Source organism: Oncorhynchus mykiss, chromosome Y (genome assembly GCF_013265735.2).
Source record: "Oncorhynchus mykiss isolate Arlee chromosome Y, USDA_OmykA_1.1, whole genome shotgun sequence".
Classification (NCBI taxonomy): Eukaryota; Metazoa; Chordata; class Actinopteri; order Salmoniformes; family Salmonidae; genus Oncorhynchus; species Oncorhynchus mykiss.
The window spans coordinates 1719405-1736486 of NC_048593.1; the positions used below are offsets into that span (position 1 = coordinate 1719405).

Consider the following 17082-nt stretch of genomic DNA (forward strand, 5'->3'; position numbering starts at 1 on the left):
TGGAATGGTCTGCCTACCCATGTGAGAGATGCAGACTCCGTCTCAACCTTTAAGTCTTTACTGAAGACTCATCTCTTCAGTGGGTCATATGATTGAGTGTAGTCTGGCCCAGGAGTGTGAAGGTGAACGGAAAGGCTCTGGAGCAACGAACCACCCTTGCTGCCTCTGCCTGACCGGTTCCCCTCTCTCCACGGCGATTCTCTGCCTCTAACCCTAGTACAGGGGCTGAGTCACTGGCTTACTGGTGCTCTTTCATGCCGTTCCTTGGAGGGGTGCGTCACTTGAGTGGGTTGAGTCACTGACGTGATCTTCCTGTCTGGGTTGGCTCCCCCACTTGGGTTGTGCTGTGGCGGAGATCTTTGTGGTCTATACTCGGCCTTGTCTCAGGATAGTAGGTTGGCGGTTGAAGATATCCCTCTAGTGGTGTGGGGGCTGTGCTTTGGCAAAGTGGGTGGGGTTATATCCTTCCTGTTTGGCCCTGTCTGGGGGTGTCATCGGACGGGGCCACAGTGTCTCCTGACCCCTTCTGTCTCAGCCTCCAGTATTTACGCTGCAGTAGTTTATGTGTCGGGGGGCTAGGGTCAGTTTGTTATATCTGGAGTACTTCTCCTGTCTTATCTAGTGTCCAGTGTGAATTTAAGTATGCTCTCTCTAATTCTCTCTTTCTCTCTATCTCTCGGAGGACCTGAGCCCTAGGACCATGCCTCAGGACTACCTGGCATGATGACTCCTTGCTGTCCCCAGTCCACCTGGCCGTGCTGCTGTTCCAGTTTCAACTGTTCTGCCTGCGCCTATGGAATCCTGACCTGTTCACCGGACGTACTACCTGTCCCAGACCTGCTGTTTTCAACTCTCTAGAGACAGCAGGAGTGGTAGAGATACTCTTAATGATCAGCTATGAAAAGCCAACTGACATTTACTCCTGAGGTGCTGACTTGCTGCACCCTCGACAACTACTGTGATTAATATTATTTGACCATGCTGGTCATTTATGAACATCTGAACATCTTGGCCATGTTCTGTTATAATTTCCACCCGGCACAGCCAGAAGAGGACTGGCCACCCCTCATAGCCTGGTTCCTCTCTAGGTTTCTTCCTAGGTTTTGGCCTTTCTAGGGAGTTTTACCTAGCCACCGTGCTTCTACAACTGCATTGCTTGCTGTTTGTGGTTTTAGGCTGGGTTTCTGTACAGCACTTTGAGATATCAGCTGATGTATGAAGGGCTATATAAATAAATGTGATTTGCCTCATGCAGTGAGACACATCTCCTACGCTTTGGGTTGATCAGGCTGTTGATTGTTTATTTATGATCATGCTGTTTAATCAGCTTCTTGATATGCCACACCTGCCAGGTTGATGGATTATCTTGGCAAAGGACAAATGTACACTAACAGGGATGTAAACAAATATGTGCACAACATTTGAGACAAATAAGCTTTTTGTGTTTATGGGACATTTCTGGGATATTTTATTTCAGCTCATGAAATCACTTTATATTTTTGCTGGGTGTATATTGATCAAATAAGTTATTAAATTTTTTGTTGACCAAATGCAACACTCTCTCATTGACCTCCATGCAGAAACTCTTCACTTCGTGGGCAGATTTTGGGCGGAGTAAAACCTCTCGCCTCTTCCTCTCTGGCTTTAACAACTTCAGTGGAATAACGAAAGGACAAAGAGGATACGATCTAGATTCTAGACAAACCTTCTTTATAACCAGAAGAATCATTAAACAGTTGGAAGGGCGAAGACAGAATTATGAATCTTCCGGTAATGACAAAGAAAATTGTTTGTTGACCTGTGAATAATCATTGGCTAGCTAGCTAAATGTAGCAAGCTAACTTAGCTAGCTATTAGCTAAAATAATGTCACCTGGCTGCTCTCCACGTTTTATGATATTCACGGATGATGCAGAATGTGATGACTTGTTAGTACTTCTCGAGAACCCAAGGCGATATATCCATCGTACAGCCGGTCCCATTACCGCTTAGTATTGAATGGGCTAACTTGATAACAGACAAGCCGTTGGTGTATCTGGTGATATGTGTCAGCTAATAATGGTAATGTCAGCAGCCAGGAATTCGTCGAACTGTCTATGCTTACTAGCTCATTTGTGACGATTAGCCTCCTGTAACTAGTGGTTAGGACTAGCTAGCTAACGTTAGCACTAGCTAGCTAACGTTAGTTACTGTTAGTTAGCTAACGTTAGCCAACGTTAATTAGCTACTAGCTAGACTGCTAGCTAGCTAGTAAACAACTGGAAGTTGAATTATTTGAGTAATTTTCATGAAGAAAAAACATGTTTTAGGCTTAGTTAAAGAGAAACACGTAAATTCTGGTCTTTATTTTGACGGTTCGTTGCAAAAGTGATATATTTTGGTATTTTAGTAGTAGTAAATCGAACTCTTTTTGGCCCTAGCGGTTCAACTCTTAACATTGACTCTAACAAGGGAGGGGTTCGATTGTTGGTGCTTTCAAGAAAACTGGGAACTCGGAAGAAAAAAACACATGTAAAACCAGATCTTCAGGTCGGAAAGTCTGATGTTTTAGAAAGAGTCCCAGTTTCCGACTTGGAATTCCGAGTCAGGTGACCGTGAAAAAAGGATTATTCTCAATTCGTGATCGTTTTTTTCCGAGTTCCCAGTGGTCTTGAACGCAGCATCTGGAATCTCGTTTCGGTCTTTGAGTGTCAGAAAGATACTTCACATAACACTATCTGAGGCGTTAAATAAGCTTGTTGACGAACGCCGATGTGGTTCTTTACGTGTAAAATTGATACGTCAAATAACAGACAAGCTGTTGGTGTATCTGGTGATGTGTCAGCTAATAATGGTAATGTCAGCAGCCAGGAATTCGTCAACCCTTTTGCCCAAAGCTAACGTTCGTTATGTGAAGCTAGCCAGAATAAGGATTAGGCACAATAGTGGCATTTGCGGTTTGCCTTCAAAATAAAAGTACCCATTTGAAAGTGATGCTGAAGGTTACAAATGGTGGAATCATGCCATATTTAGACTAGATCATGTTTGGTTTTTGTTGTTTTTTTACCCCCTTTTCTCCCCAATTTCGTGGTATCCAATTGTTAGTAGCTACTATCTTGTCTCATCGCTACAACTCCCGTACGGGCTCGGGAGAGAGGAAGGTTGAAAGTCATGCGTCCTCCGATACACAACCCAACTAAGCCGCACTGCTTCTTAACACAGCGCACATCCAACCCGGAACCTTGGTTAGCGTGCACTGCGCCCGGCCCGCCACAGGAGTCACTGGTGCGTGATGAGACAAGGCTATCCCTTCCGGCCAAGCCCTCCCTAACCCGGACGACACTAGGCCGATTGTGCGGAGTCTCTGGTGGCGCTGCAGTACAGCGCCCTTAACCACTGCGCCACCCGGGAGGCCCTTAGACTAGATAATGTTAAACAAGGTTGGAATGTGAAGCAATGAAATGGGGTATCAGTCCACTCGGTGACACCCACAGAACACAACTGTGAAGAGTTTACGCCAATATTAGCGTTGTAGTTCTTACCGCGGGACTGTGAAATCACCTCCCCAGTCAGCCTATTGTGTGTATTGACATTCATATTGCACTGCACATCTTTACCTCAAGATTGGGGATCAATACCCAATATATTTTTGCCCAACGTCCTCCTCAGAGTTATCAGACTCCAAAACATCCACGCAGTATTGTTTTTCCTCGTGAATAGTGTTCAATACACATAAGTTGGCAAATGTGGCTCAATTCAGTTGTTTCAGAGTCCCGCAATAAGAGCTACGATGCTAATGTTCTCTTGGTGTCATTGAATAGACTGATATGTCATTGATCCACAATCCATAGGTAAGGCTGTACAGTGAAATAAGTATGCCCCCAATGCAATTCTAAAGTATAATACATCCAGTGTGATTAATAACAGATTTTTGTCATTTACAAATTATTGTATTTTGTTGATTTTTATATAACATTCCAACCTCGTTTAGCATGATCTATTCAATTATGGCGTACTTCTACTATTTGTATTCATTTGCATCACTGTCAATTACAGTTTTTTATTTTGAAGGCTAACCACAAAGTCCACCCTTATGCTAATCCTTATTGTGGCCTGCTTCACATAGATGGGTTCGACCCCCGACATTAATCAAATACGAATTGTCTTATAAATTAGGGTTATTTTAGATGATGACACCTAGCTATATAGCTAGGTAACTATAGCTACTGAAACAGATTGTCGTTTTGCTATGTTTTTGGGGAAGAACATTGTTTGCATCCATCAGCTAGCTAGCTTTTTTTATGACCAGCACTGTAGATGCGCGAGACAACTTTACCAGCATCATAGCATACGTATGGATGAATCGTTATGACATGGAATATGAGCGATAGTCTAATCATTGTGTAATAACTACGTAAAAATGTTATATACGCGTTAAATTATTATGTGAACTACAGTCATATTCAGGTCCTGATTGGTCAGCAAGCTTATTTGATGTGTATATTTTTTGACATGCAAAGACCCAAACGGCGTTCCATAGTTGGCCAATGACCACCTGAAAATAACACTCTGACGCGTTAAATAAGCTTGTTGACCAATGACAATAATTTTATTATGTAGTTATTACACATTGGTTACACTTTAACTCGTATTTCATGTCACAGCGACTAACGATACCTATTCTTCAAATCATATTTTATTTGTCACATGCGCTGAATACAACAGGTGTAGTAGACCTTACCGTGAAACGCTTACTTACAAACCCTTAACCAACAATGCAGTTCAAGAAATAGAGTTAAGGAAATATTTAGAAAATAAACTAAAACATTATAAAAAATAAACACAATAAATAACGATAACGAGGCTATATACACGGGGTACCAGTACCGAGTCAATGTTTGGGGGTACAGGTTAGTCAAGGTCATTTGTGCATGTAGGTATGTGTGAAGTGACTGCATAGATCATAGACAGCGCATGGCTGCAGTGAGAAAACAAATGGGGGGTGGTGGTGTCAATGTAAATAGTCTGGTTGGCCATTTAATTATTTATTCAGCAGTATTATGACTTGGGGGTAGAAGCTGCCGTGCGGTAGCAGAGAGCACAGTCTATGACTTGGGTGACTGGAGTCTTTGATATATTATTGGGCCTTCCTCTGACACCGCCTAGTATATAAGGCAGGAAGCTTGGCAGGAAGCTTGGCCCAAGTGATGTACTGTGTCGTTCGCACTACCCTCTGTAGTGCCTTACGGATAAGATGCAGAGCAGTTACCATACCAGGCGGTGATGCAAACGGTCAGGATGCTCTCGATGGTGCAGCTGTAGAACTTTTTGAGGATCTGGGGACCCATGCCAAATCTTTTCAGTCTCCTGAGGGGGAAAAGGTTCTGTTGTGCCCTCTTCACAACTTTCTTATTGTGTTTGGACCATGATAGTTCATTAGTGATGTGGACACATAGGAACTTGAAGCTCTCAACTCGCTCTACTACAGCCCTGGTTTGCTGTTAATGGGGGACTGTTCGGCCTGTCTTTTCCTGTAGTCCACAATCAGCTCCTTTGTCTTGCTCACATCGAGGGAGAGGTTGTTGTTGTTCTGGCACCACACTGCCAGGTCTCTGATCTCCCTATAGGCTGTCTCGTCATTTTCAGTGATCAGGCCTACAATTGTTGTGTTGTAAGCAAACTTAATGATGGTGTTGGAGTTGTGTTTGGCCACGCAGTCGTGGGTAAACAGGGTATACAGGACAGGACAGGACAGGTATACAGGAGCACGCAACCCTGAGGAGCCCCTGTGTTGAGGTTCAGCGTGGAAGATGTGTTGTTGCCTACCCTTACCACCTGGGGGCAACCCTTCAGGAAGTCCAGGATCCAGTTGCAGAGGGAGGTGTTTAGACCCGGGGTCCTTAGCTTAGTGATGAGCTTTGTGGGCAGTATGGTGTTGAACGCTGAGCTGTAGTCAATGAACAGCTGCTAGGCTCGCGTCACTGGGCAGCTCGCGGCTGGGTTTCCCTTTGTCGTCCGTGATAGTTTGCAAGCCCTGCCACATCCGGCGAGTGTCAGAGCCGGTGTAGTAGGATTCAATCTTAATCCTGTATGGGTGCTTTGCCTGTTTGATGGTTTGTCTGAGGGCATAGCGGGATTTCTTATATGCGTCCGGATTAGTGTCCTGCTCCTTGAAACCGGCAGTTCTAGCCTTTAGCTTGAAGTAGATGTTGCCTGTAATCCATGGCTTCTGGTTGGGGAATGTACGTACGGTCACTGTGGGGACGATGTCGTCGATGCACTTATTGATGAAGCTGGCGATTGAGGTGGTATACTCCTCAATGCCATTGGATGAATCCCTGAACATATTCCAGTCTGTGCTAGCAAAAGTCCTGTAGCATCCGCATCAACTGACCACTTTCGTATTGAGCGAGTCACTGGTACTTCCTGCTTTCATTTTTACTTGTCAGCAGGAATTATTTCCCAAATGGGGTGCGAGGGAGAGCTTTGTATGCGTCTCAGTATGTGGAGTAAAGGTGGTCTAGATGTTTTTTTTAAAATCTCCCCTGGTTGCACGTGGCATGCTTATAGAAATGAAGTAAAACGGGTTTTGTTTGCCTGCATTAAAGTCCCCGGCCACAAGCAGCGCCGCTTCTGGGTGAGCATATTCTTGTTTGCTTGCAGCTCGTTGATCTTAGTGCCAGCATCGGGGTCTTAGTGCCAGCATCGGTTTGTGGTGGTAAATAGATGGCTACGAATAATCTAGATGAGAACTCTCTTGGTAGATCGTGTTATCTACAGCTTATCATGAGGTACTCTACCTCAGGCGAGCAATACCTCAAGACTTCTTTAATATTAGACATTGTGCACCAGCTGTTATTGACAAATAGACTGTCGGAGCTTTAGAAAGAGGCCCGAGTTCCCAACTTGGAATCCTGAGTTGGAAGATATTTTTAAAAAAAATAATTCCAGTCGGAGCTAGTTTTCTTTTGTCAAGAGGGCACAGTTGTCTTGAAGTCGGAGATTTCCTAGTTTCCAGGTGTTTCCAGGTTCCAGGTGTTTTTAACATGGAATTGGGCACATTCAAAGTGCTGTGCTTTTACCTAAAGAAAATAAACATGTCGGCTTTGAGAATTATAGCTAGCTATATCATCGTAACGAGAAATAGATGACTTTGGTGGTCATGTCAACTTGTTGTATTATTTTTCTAGCTGCTATGATTGGTTGCGAAGTCTGCGAAAACAGTTGGCTTGTAGCTCAATGGTTGTGAGTTGGGGCTGCCACATGGGGCAGATCTACAGCACCATTCAAAAGTTTAGACACACCTACTCATTCCAGGGTTTTTAATTGTTTTTGTAGAATAATAGTGAAGACATCAAAACTATGAAATAACATATGTAAAATGTTGTAAACAAATCAAAATATATGAGATTCTTCATAGTAGCCACCTTTGCCTTGATGATGGCTTTGCACACTCTTGGCATTCTCTCAACCAGAATCATGAGTCACCTGGAATGCATTTCATATAACAGGTGTACTTTGTTTAAAGTTAATTTGTGGAATTTCTTTCATATTCCCTGTTATGGCAAGAACAGCTCAAACAAGCAAAAAGAAACAACATAATTACTTTAAGACATGAAGGTCAGTCAATCTGGAAAATATCAAGAACTTTGAACGTTTCTTCAAGTGCAGTCACAAAAAGCACTATGACGAAACTGGCTCTCAGAAGGACCGCCACAGGAAAGGACGACCCAGAGTTACATTAGAGTTACCAGCCTCAGAAATTGCAGCCAAAATAAATGCTTCAGAGTTCAAGTAACAGACACATCTCAACATCAATTAAACGAAAATAATTGTTAAACCTTTATTTAACTAGGTAAGTCAGTTAACTGTTCAGAGGGGACTGCGTGAATCAGGCCTTCATGGTGGTGGGACTATCATTTTGTTTTTCAACAGGTCAATGACCCAAAACACACCTCCAGGCTGTGTAAGGGCTATTTGACCAAGAAGGAGAGTGATGGAATTGAGATGGTTTGGGATGAGTTGGAACACAGAATGAAGGAAAAGCAGCCAACAAGTGCTCAGCGTATGTGGGAAGTCCTTCAAGACAGTTGGAAAAGCATTACAGGTGAAGCTGGTTGAGGGAATGCCAAGAGTGTGGAAAGCTGTCATCAAGGCAAAGGGTGGCTATTTTGAAGAATATCAAATATATTTTTATTTAACACTGTTTTTGGTTACAAAATTATTACATGTTATTTCATAGTTCTGATGTCTTAGTAAAAATAAAGAAACCCTTGAATGAGTAGGTTTGCCAAAAATTTGACTGGTAACTCTATATTATTTTCCCAAATCCTTTTATTTAGAATAGAGTGGGGCAAAAAAGTATTTAGTCAGCCACCAATTGTGCAAGTTCTCCCACTTAAAAAGATTAGAGGACTGTAATTTTCATCATAGGTACACTTCAACTATGACAGACAAAATGAGAAAAAAATATCCAGAAAATCACATTGTAGGATTTTTAATGAATTGGTGACCCCCTTCACCTTGACAGGCCTGCTCAATTTAATTGAGAAACACAATGTGTGCGCCATTGTAGGATCCAAGTAATGGACGATGTCCTCCCACATCATCTTCTGAAATAGCTGCGCACATGGCGATGTTTCCCCCCACCTTGTCCAGGCATTTGGACGGTCGCCCATTGGCCGATGAGGTTCCGAAAGTGTTCACAATTTTTATATGGTGACCAATTGTGGTAACCATTTTCTGAAATCAATTAGCAATAACCAGTGGTCATTATGTATCACACATGTCATTTAGATGTTTATATGTTACAAATACACTACTCATGTAGTTCTCTAAATCCATATATAGTGGACAAACCAGTTTAAAAGATATGGTTTACCAAACGGTTAAGTGATTAACCATTAAGCGCAGTTGAATTAAGTGATGGTCAAATATATTTTAAACAATTGAGAAGAGAATCAAATAAGTATTGCAAGCCTTGTACTGTGAAAGGAAATGACTTTATATGAAAGTTAATTCTAGATGAAACACGGATCAGGTTTGGTGAAAAAGCTACTGTGTGATTTTGGGTGTTGTACTTTGTTGTGAAAACTGCCTTTTTGATGATCTGTTTTGAGTTTTGTACTAAGTTGTGAAATTGTACCACCTACTTGGGAAAATAGTACCAAAGTGATAAAGAAAAGTAATTTCACCATTGGAAGAAGAGCTACTGCGTAAATACTGCAATGCGGGTTGAATTGAAATGAGCCCCTAAATCTTCATTTCAGAGGGACGATTACACTTTTCTTCCCAACGCAATACCTCAATGTGAGTCCACATTTCAAATATGTATTTTGGTGCTACTTGGGGGATTTGAATTTACACCTCAAGTGGCAGTAGATAGATGTCAGGAACTCGGCGCCTTACCCCTGTGAACTAACTGTTCAGAAGTGTATATGTTTGCGATGCACATAATTGTATTTTCAGAGTGTGCCAGTTGATTTCTGGTAAGTATGCTTTAGTGAGAAAGTGTTGGGATCAGGTACAACTACGTTTTCCCACACCAAATGAATATGCATGAGCAATTCTCCCCACCCACAACTTCTCACCTGAATGTATTTATTTTGTTAATTTGAAGGAAATTGGGTTTGAGATTTACCCTTTCATCCTAATTGAACAAATACATAGCTAATGTTATCCATTCCACTTCTAGTTATAGCCTAGTGCTAGCTAACAAGTATTAGACTTAACATTGCCTTGATTAGGAAATATTAGTCAGCATGGATGCTAGCTAATAGCTGATCATACATCAACCTGGTCTCATAGACAAGATGTAACATATTAAAGTTAAATCCAGGACACTGGATTTAATGGTTACATAAGACAGCTGGTTAAAGGTAGTGGTTGGTCCGTGTGAGTACAACAGGAACGTCTTGCAAGTTCGAATCTCTTCACCGACAACTTTAGCATTTTAGCTAATTAGCAACTACTTAGCATGTTGGCTAACCCTTCCCCTAACCTTAACCCTTTAGCCTAACTCCTAACCCTACCTGCTAGCCCAACTAGTCAAATTTGTCACGACCGGCATAAGTTAGGTCCATAGCTAGATGACCAGATTTATTTTATTGTTTTATTAGCCCAGCTGCTAATACTGGCTCCTGGCAAGCTAGCTACCTAGCTGGGCCTGTTGTGTAGTCTTTAACCAATGCAAGGTGAGTTCAGGTCAGACAGGTGGAGTCTCACAATATAAATTGTGATGCCAGTTGACATGTCATAATAAAGTCATTACACTGAAACGGGAGAAATTCTCTCTTGTAGATATTTTGATTAGATTACCCCACAGACATTGAGAGCAGGGGTCAGAGTCTGAAGTACACAATCAGCTGGAGAACGTTTGAGGTGCTCTGCTGACTGTTTGGTCAACAATTGATATGTTATTCATTTTTCAACTTGTCTGGGGACTGTGGATGAAAGCTTAGCTTCATAGCCAAGAACTACAGCATTTTAACACTGATGTGGAAACTGAAATTTAGATCAAAATGCATTCATCCTGTCCACATAAGACCAATAGATAAAGATAACAGATGATAATACTTCCTGTTTCTCTTCTCCAGGAGGTGAAGGCGTGAGTGGAGCCGGTCTCCCACGGACAGCCCAGCATGGACAGCTTCTTTAAGGCTGCTGTGTGCGACCTGGACAAGCTGCTGGATGATTTTGAGCTCAATACAGGTTAGACCCGGGTTACTACTGTCTGAAAAAAATGTATTCGGTAGCATGTTTTTCATTTCTGTATGTTGAGGGAAGGTCGGAGGGGTGTAGTGTTACGTGAAAATACATATATATTTTTTTAAATGTGAAACTTGTGGTGTAATTTATTTGACAACTTGTCGCTCACTTGTTTTGCTAACAACAGAACTGATTAACGGATACTTTTCCCTTCCCCCACAAGATGAGCATGAGTGCAGGTCAGTCTCCCTGTCGCCTCCCTCATATCCCGGCCACTCTCTGGGCGCCCAGGGTTTCCTTCCGGAACCCTCCAAAGTTCCACACTCTCTCCCTGACCTCAACTCCCTGCACTACGGCTCTGCTTCCAGCTCCCCCGACCATCCTAGCCCGAGTTCTGTGGAGTGTGAGACCAAGGCCCGGCCCCTCACTGGGGTGGACCTGCTCTCCTCTGTAGACGGCCGGGGGTCAGCTAAGAGTTCTGCACCGCCCTGCCCAGACCGGGCCCTGAAGCCTGTGTGTGATCTGGTCAGTGATACAGGCTCAGCCCACCTCCTCCAGGCCAACAGCCAGCTGGATGTGGCAGAGAGCCGGCTGGAGGAGGAGCTTCTGGTGGACTTCACCAGCCCCGTGGTGGCTTTGCCTAGGGAAGCCTCAGCAGGCCTGGGTCTGGGTCCCGGACAAGGGAGTACTGAGGGGAGGGAGGCTCTTGGCGGGGGAGGGCAGGTGCTGCTGGGGCTGGACTCTGGTGGTTATGCTGCCTCTCTCAGTCTGCTCGATGTGATTTTGCCAGCTGCTGTGGAGAGAGCCTGTGAGCCCACAAATCCCCCCTCGCTGAGAAACTCTGAGTCTGGAGAGACGGAGGGAGAGGAGGCGGGCATAGAGGTGTCACTTATCAACTGTCAACTGGAGAACTCACCTGACCACCAGGACCAGCCTGTAGTCCTGCCCGTTGCCATGGACACCAAGACAGAGGACACTCCCACGTGTGATATCGCCACAGATGTCAGGGATGAGAGCGAAGGGTACTCTGAGCTGGCTGAAGCAGAGAGTTCTGGGAGCTGCACTGGACAGGAACCTAACTCTGAGGACTGCAGTGGCTTTGTGTCTGAGAGCCCCTCAGGCCTGTCCTGCCTGCCCATGGCCGTGTCCATGTGCAGGGCCCTGGTGGCCTCCAAGAACCCTGAGGAGGCCATGGGAGGAAGGTTAGAGGTGGTTGAGGCTGTCCCAACTGAGAACTTAGAGGCAGAGTCCCTGTCTGCATCTGAGGTGCAGGGGGAAGTCAGTCTCCCAGAGAACCCTGGGACTGTGGAGGACTGTACCAGCCCTGATTCTGCCCCTGAAGACCTCTCTGTCCAGTCCCCTAATACAGAGAGCCCAGAGATGACAACTATGCCTTTCCACCTGGCTGTCTCAGCTCCTCCCGTCTCCCAGGTCAGCTTCTCTCAAGTGGAGGTCCAGCCGGCCCCCATGTCTCCAGAGCGACCTGCGTCCCCTCCCTCAGAGCCCAGCCTAAGCCCGGTGGACCCCCCTGAGTTTGGCTTTGAGTACCTGCCGGAAAGTGACCAGGCTGGGCTGCTGGTGACGGATGAGGAGCTGGATGCTTTCCTCCGTGGGGAGGCTCAAGGTGAGGAGGACCAGGGAGTCCCTCACTGCGAGAGGCCCGGGGAGAACCTCCAGGACGAGGGCTTCTCCGAGCTCAATGGGGACATGGAGGAGCGGCTGGTGGAGGAGGAGCTGCAGAGCTACAGCCGGAGCCGAGGGGAGGGGTTGGCCTACCCGGATAGCGACAGGACCTCGTCCGCGTCTGCAGAGGGGAGTGTGAGCTTAGCCCCCTCCATGCCCTCCCAGGACCCCAGTAGTCCCAGTAACCTCCCACCACCCTACTTTGGAGGGGCCCGACCCAAACAGCTGCACTGCCAAGCAACCAGGGCACCTCCAGCAGTAGGGGAGGACCAGGGGCCCAGTAGCCCCACAGATAGCACCGACGCTGGGGAGGAGGTGGACCAGAGCCCCTCTCCTCCCAGCCCCAATCTTGCTCAGGACCCCTCTAAACTGGGTGTGCCCTGCCCAGGGTACTCCCCAACAGAGCCCTACGTGAGCAGTGTGGGGTACAACGAGCTGTCGGAGCCCCCACCCTACCCTGGTGAGCCTGCTGAGGAGGGGTCTGGGTCCTCAGAGGGGAGGGAGGTGGAGGATGAGAATGGGCTGGGGTGCAAGCAACCCCCCTGGGTGCCAGATTCGGAGGCTCCCAACTGTATGAACTGCTGCCAGAAGTTCACTTTCACCAGGAGGAGGCACCACTGCCGGGCCTGTGGGAAGGTACGTAGCTAGATCTGTCCTTGAAGGGACTTTCTTTTACCCTAATTCCTAGGGTCATAGTTTGCCCTATTGATAACATTTTTGGTGTTTTGACTATACTTTTTATATTAGGTGCAAGTAAATATAAATAACTTTTACCTTGCAACACATAATAAAGAGCTCTAACTGAACTTAAATGAGTGACAGTCACAAAGACCTTGAATATGAATGAAAACTGAAGAAATGCAATCATAAGTGGCAATAACTTGCCTGCATAATTGCATATTCTGGGGACTGACTGTTACTCAGTGAACTTCAATAAAGCAGCCTTACTGCGGTTTCCAATGCAGCACATTTCTGTATTTACTTAATCAGAGGATTCAATTGTAATTGTGGATTAAAATGTGGAGCTGTGACCTAGCTGTGTTTCAGCTCATCCACTGACTCTCATTTGACTTCGACCTATTGGTCTACTTGTAGAGAACACTCCTTCTGTTCATATCTCCTGTTTACAAAGCAACAGAGAGCCCCCGCTCACACACAGTACCAGCCAAAACTTTGGACACACCTGCTCATTCAAGGGTTTTTCTTCGTTTTTTACTATTTTCTACATTGTAGAATAATAGTGAAGACATCAAAACTATTAAATAACACATATGGAATAATGTTGTATCCAAAAAAGTGTTAAAACACCCTTTGCCTTGATGACAGCTTTGCACACTGTGGCATTCTCTCAACTATTTTCCAACTGCCGTGTCTTTGTGAAACGCAGATTTGGTGAACGGATGATTTCCGCATGTGTAGTTCCCACCGTGAAGCATGGAGGAGGAGGCGTGGTGGTGCTTTGTTGGTGACACTGTCAGTGATTTATTTAGAATTCAAGGCACACTTAACCAACATGGCTACCACAGCATTCTGCAGCGATACGCCATCCCATCTGGTTTGCGCTTAGTGGGACTGTAATTTGTTTTTAAACAGGACAATGACCCAACACACCTCCAGGCTGTGTAAGGGCTACTTGCCCAATAAGGAGAGTGATGGAGTGCTGCATCAGATGACCTGGCCTCCACAATCACCTGACCTCAATCCAATTGAGATGGTTTGGGATGAGTTGGACTGCAGAGTGAAAGAAAAGCAGCCATCAAGTGCTGAGCATATGTGGGAACTCCTTCAAGATTGTTGGAAAAGCATTCCAGGAGAAGCTGGTTGAGAGAATGCCAAAAGTATGCAAAGCTGTCAAAGGGTGGCTACTTTGAAGAATCTAAAATATATTTAGATTTTTGGTTACCACATGATTCCATATGTGTTATTTCATAGTTTTAGTGTCTTCTATTGTTCTACAATGTTGAAAATAGTAATAATAAAGAAAAACCCTTGAATGAGTACGTGTCCAACCTTTTGACTGGTACTGTATGTCATACTTGATCACGTAGTATGGCATGATATAGCCTATATGGTATACCCTCCCCCGCTGCTATATATATATATATATATAACAAGAGCTATGAGTCAGCGTTTCAGGTTCCAGCTCCTCTATAGATCTCCAACTCTCTGAAGTATGAGCCCGGGGCTAAAGCCAGAGCTAAGACCTTAACAGCCCAGTGATTAAATCAGCATTACACAAGAGTCCCAGGGGCTTTGACTCTATAGGCTTCTTACTGGAGCCCAACGGGATACAGAAGAGTAGTGTAACGTACATTACAACCTGCTTTTATTTCTACACAAGTAATTGCAGCGCAATTTCCCCTGTAATTTACTTATTTTCTTTATGGGTCAGACACTTAACAAGGGATGAGTAACTCCTTCACTTTTTCCACATTTTGTAACGTTGTAACGTTAGACTTAATCTAAAATGGAATTAATTGTTTTTCCCCTCATCAATCTACACACAATACCCCATAATGACAAAGTAAAAACAGTAATATAAATTTAAAAAACAACCTGAAATATCACATTTCCGTAACTATTCAGACTCTTTACTCAGTACTTTGTTGAAGTACCTTTGGCAGCGATTACAGTCTCTAGTCTTCTTGGGTATGATGCTACAAGCTTATCACACCTGTATTTGGGGAGTTTCTCACATTTGTTCTCTGCAGATCCTCTCAAGCTCTCAGGTTGGATGAGAAGCGTCCCTGAACAGCTATTTTTCAGGTCTTTCCAGAGATGTCTGATCGGATTTAATTCCGGGCTCTGGCTGGGCCACTCAAGGACATTAAGAGACTTGTCCCAAGGCCACTCCTGAGTTGTCTTGGCTGTGTGCTTAGGGTCGCTGTCCTGTGGGGTGAAGGTTCACCTTCCAAGTCTGAGGACCTGAGCGCTCTGGAGCAGATTTTCATCAAGAGTCTCTCTGTACTTTGCTCTCTTCATCTTTCCCTTGATCCTGACTAGTCTCCTAGTCCCTGCCGCTGTGTGAATTTTCTAGAGGAGTGGCTTCCTTCTGGCCACTACCATAAAGACCTGATTGGTGGAGTGCTGCAGAGATTGTTGTCCTTTTGGAAGGTTCTCCCATCTCCACAGAGGAACTCTGGTCAGTGACCATTGGGTTCTTGGATACCTCCCTGACCAAGGCCCTTCTCTCCCGATTGCTCAGTTTGGCCAGGCGGTCAGGTATAGGAAGAGTCTTGGTGGTTCCAAATTTCTTCCATTTAAGAATGATGGAGACCACTGTGTTCTTGGGGACCTTCAATGCTGCAGAAATGTTTTGGTACCCTTCCCCAGATTTGTTCCTCGACACAATCCTGTCTCGAACTCTATGGACAATTCCTTCGACCTCATGGCTTGGTTTTTGCTCTAAAATGTACTGTCAACTATGGGACCTTTTATATAGACAGGTATGTGCCTTTCCAAATCATGTCCAATCAATTGAATTTACCACAGGTGGACTCCAATCATGTTGTAGAAACATTTCAAGGAGGGGCAATGGAAACAGAATGCACCTGAGTTCAATTTCGAGCTTCATAGCAAAAGGTCTGAATACTTATGTAAATAAGGTGTTTATTTTGTATTTTTCATATCTTTCGAAAAAATGACCTGTTTTTGCTATGTGGTAATGTGTGTAGATTGATGAGGACAAAAATATATATTTTTTAGAATAAGGCTGTAACGTAACCAAATGTGCAAAAAGGGAAGGGGTCTTGAATAGTTTCCCGAATGCACAACGTATGGTGTAGAGTGCTGTGTTGTATAGTGTTTTATCTCTTGCCTGACGGTTGTCCTCTCACCTGTGGCACAGGTGTACTGTGCCATGTGCTGCAACAGGAAATGCAAGCTGAAGTACCTGGACAAGGAGGCCCGGGTGTGTGTCATCTGCTTCGAGACCATACACAGAAGTAAGACCCGGGGGGGGTGTGTGTGTGTGTGTCAGTCAGAGTTTCTGATAAAAACAATTTCTATCCAAATTGTCCTGGAGAAAAAAAAATCCCATTGCTAAAGTAAGGCTTATTATTCATTGATGGAAATACTGTACCAGTCGATGTGCTCCATTTTCAAAGCCAAATAAATGATTTTCCCCATGTCCAGCGTGCCCGCCAGGGGGGATTCTCTCTTTAAAACAGTAAGGACTGCTTCAAGATCGCGCCTTCTTGACACTAGAAAAGCCTGGCCTCTACGTACTCCCCTTCGAGCCAAATACCAACATTCTAACAGTCAAATAAATGATTTTCCCCATGTCCAGCGTGCCCGCCAGGGGGAATTCTCTCTTTAAAACAGTAAGGACCGCTTCAAGATCGCGCCTTCTTGACACTAGAAAAGCCTGGCCTCTACGTACTCCCCTTCGAGCCAAATACCAACATTCTAACAGTCAAATAAATGATTTTCCCCATGTCCAGCGTGCCCGCCAAGAGGGGATTCTCTCTTTAAAACAGTAAGGACCGCTTCAAGATCGCGCCTTCTTGACACTAGAAAAGCCTGGCCTCTACGTACTCCCCTTCGAGCCAAATACCAACATTCTAACAGTCAAATAAATGATTTTCCCCATGTCCAGCGTGCCCGCCAGGGGGGATTCTCTCTTTAAAACAGTAAGGACCGCTTCAAGATCGCGCCTTCTTGACACTAGAAAAGCCTGGCCTCTACGTACTCCCCTTCGAGCCAAATACCAACA

At 44.8% G+C, this 17082-nt stretch overlaps 1 protein-coding gene across 2 annotated transcripts in view; it reads left to right on the plus strand.

Annotated features, from left to right (window-relative positions):
* Positions 1-1586: 1586 nt before the first annotated feature.
* LOC110509514 (zinc finger FYVE domain-containing protein 16) overlaps positions 1587-17082 on the plus strand; it is a 39317-nt gene continuing 23821 nt past the window's right edge. For both annotated transcript variants that reach the window (XM_021590420.2, XM_021590421.2), the window contains exons 1-4: positions 1587-1770; positions 10574-10688; positions 10909-13004; positions 16216-16312. In XM_021590420.2, coding sequence (XP_021446095.2) covers positions 10619-10688; positions 10909-13004; positions 16216-16312 — 2263 coding nt within the window. In that variant the 5' untranslated portion in view covers positions 1587-1770; positions 10574-10618. The remainder of the gene's footprint in view (positions 1771-10573; positions 10689-10908; positions 13005-16215; positions 16313-17082) is intronic.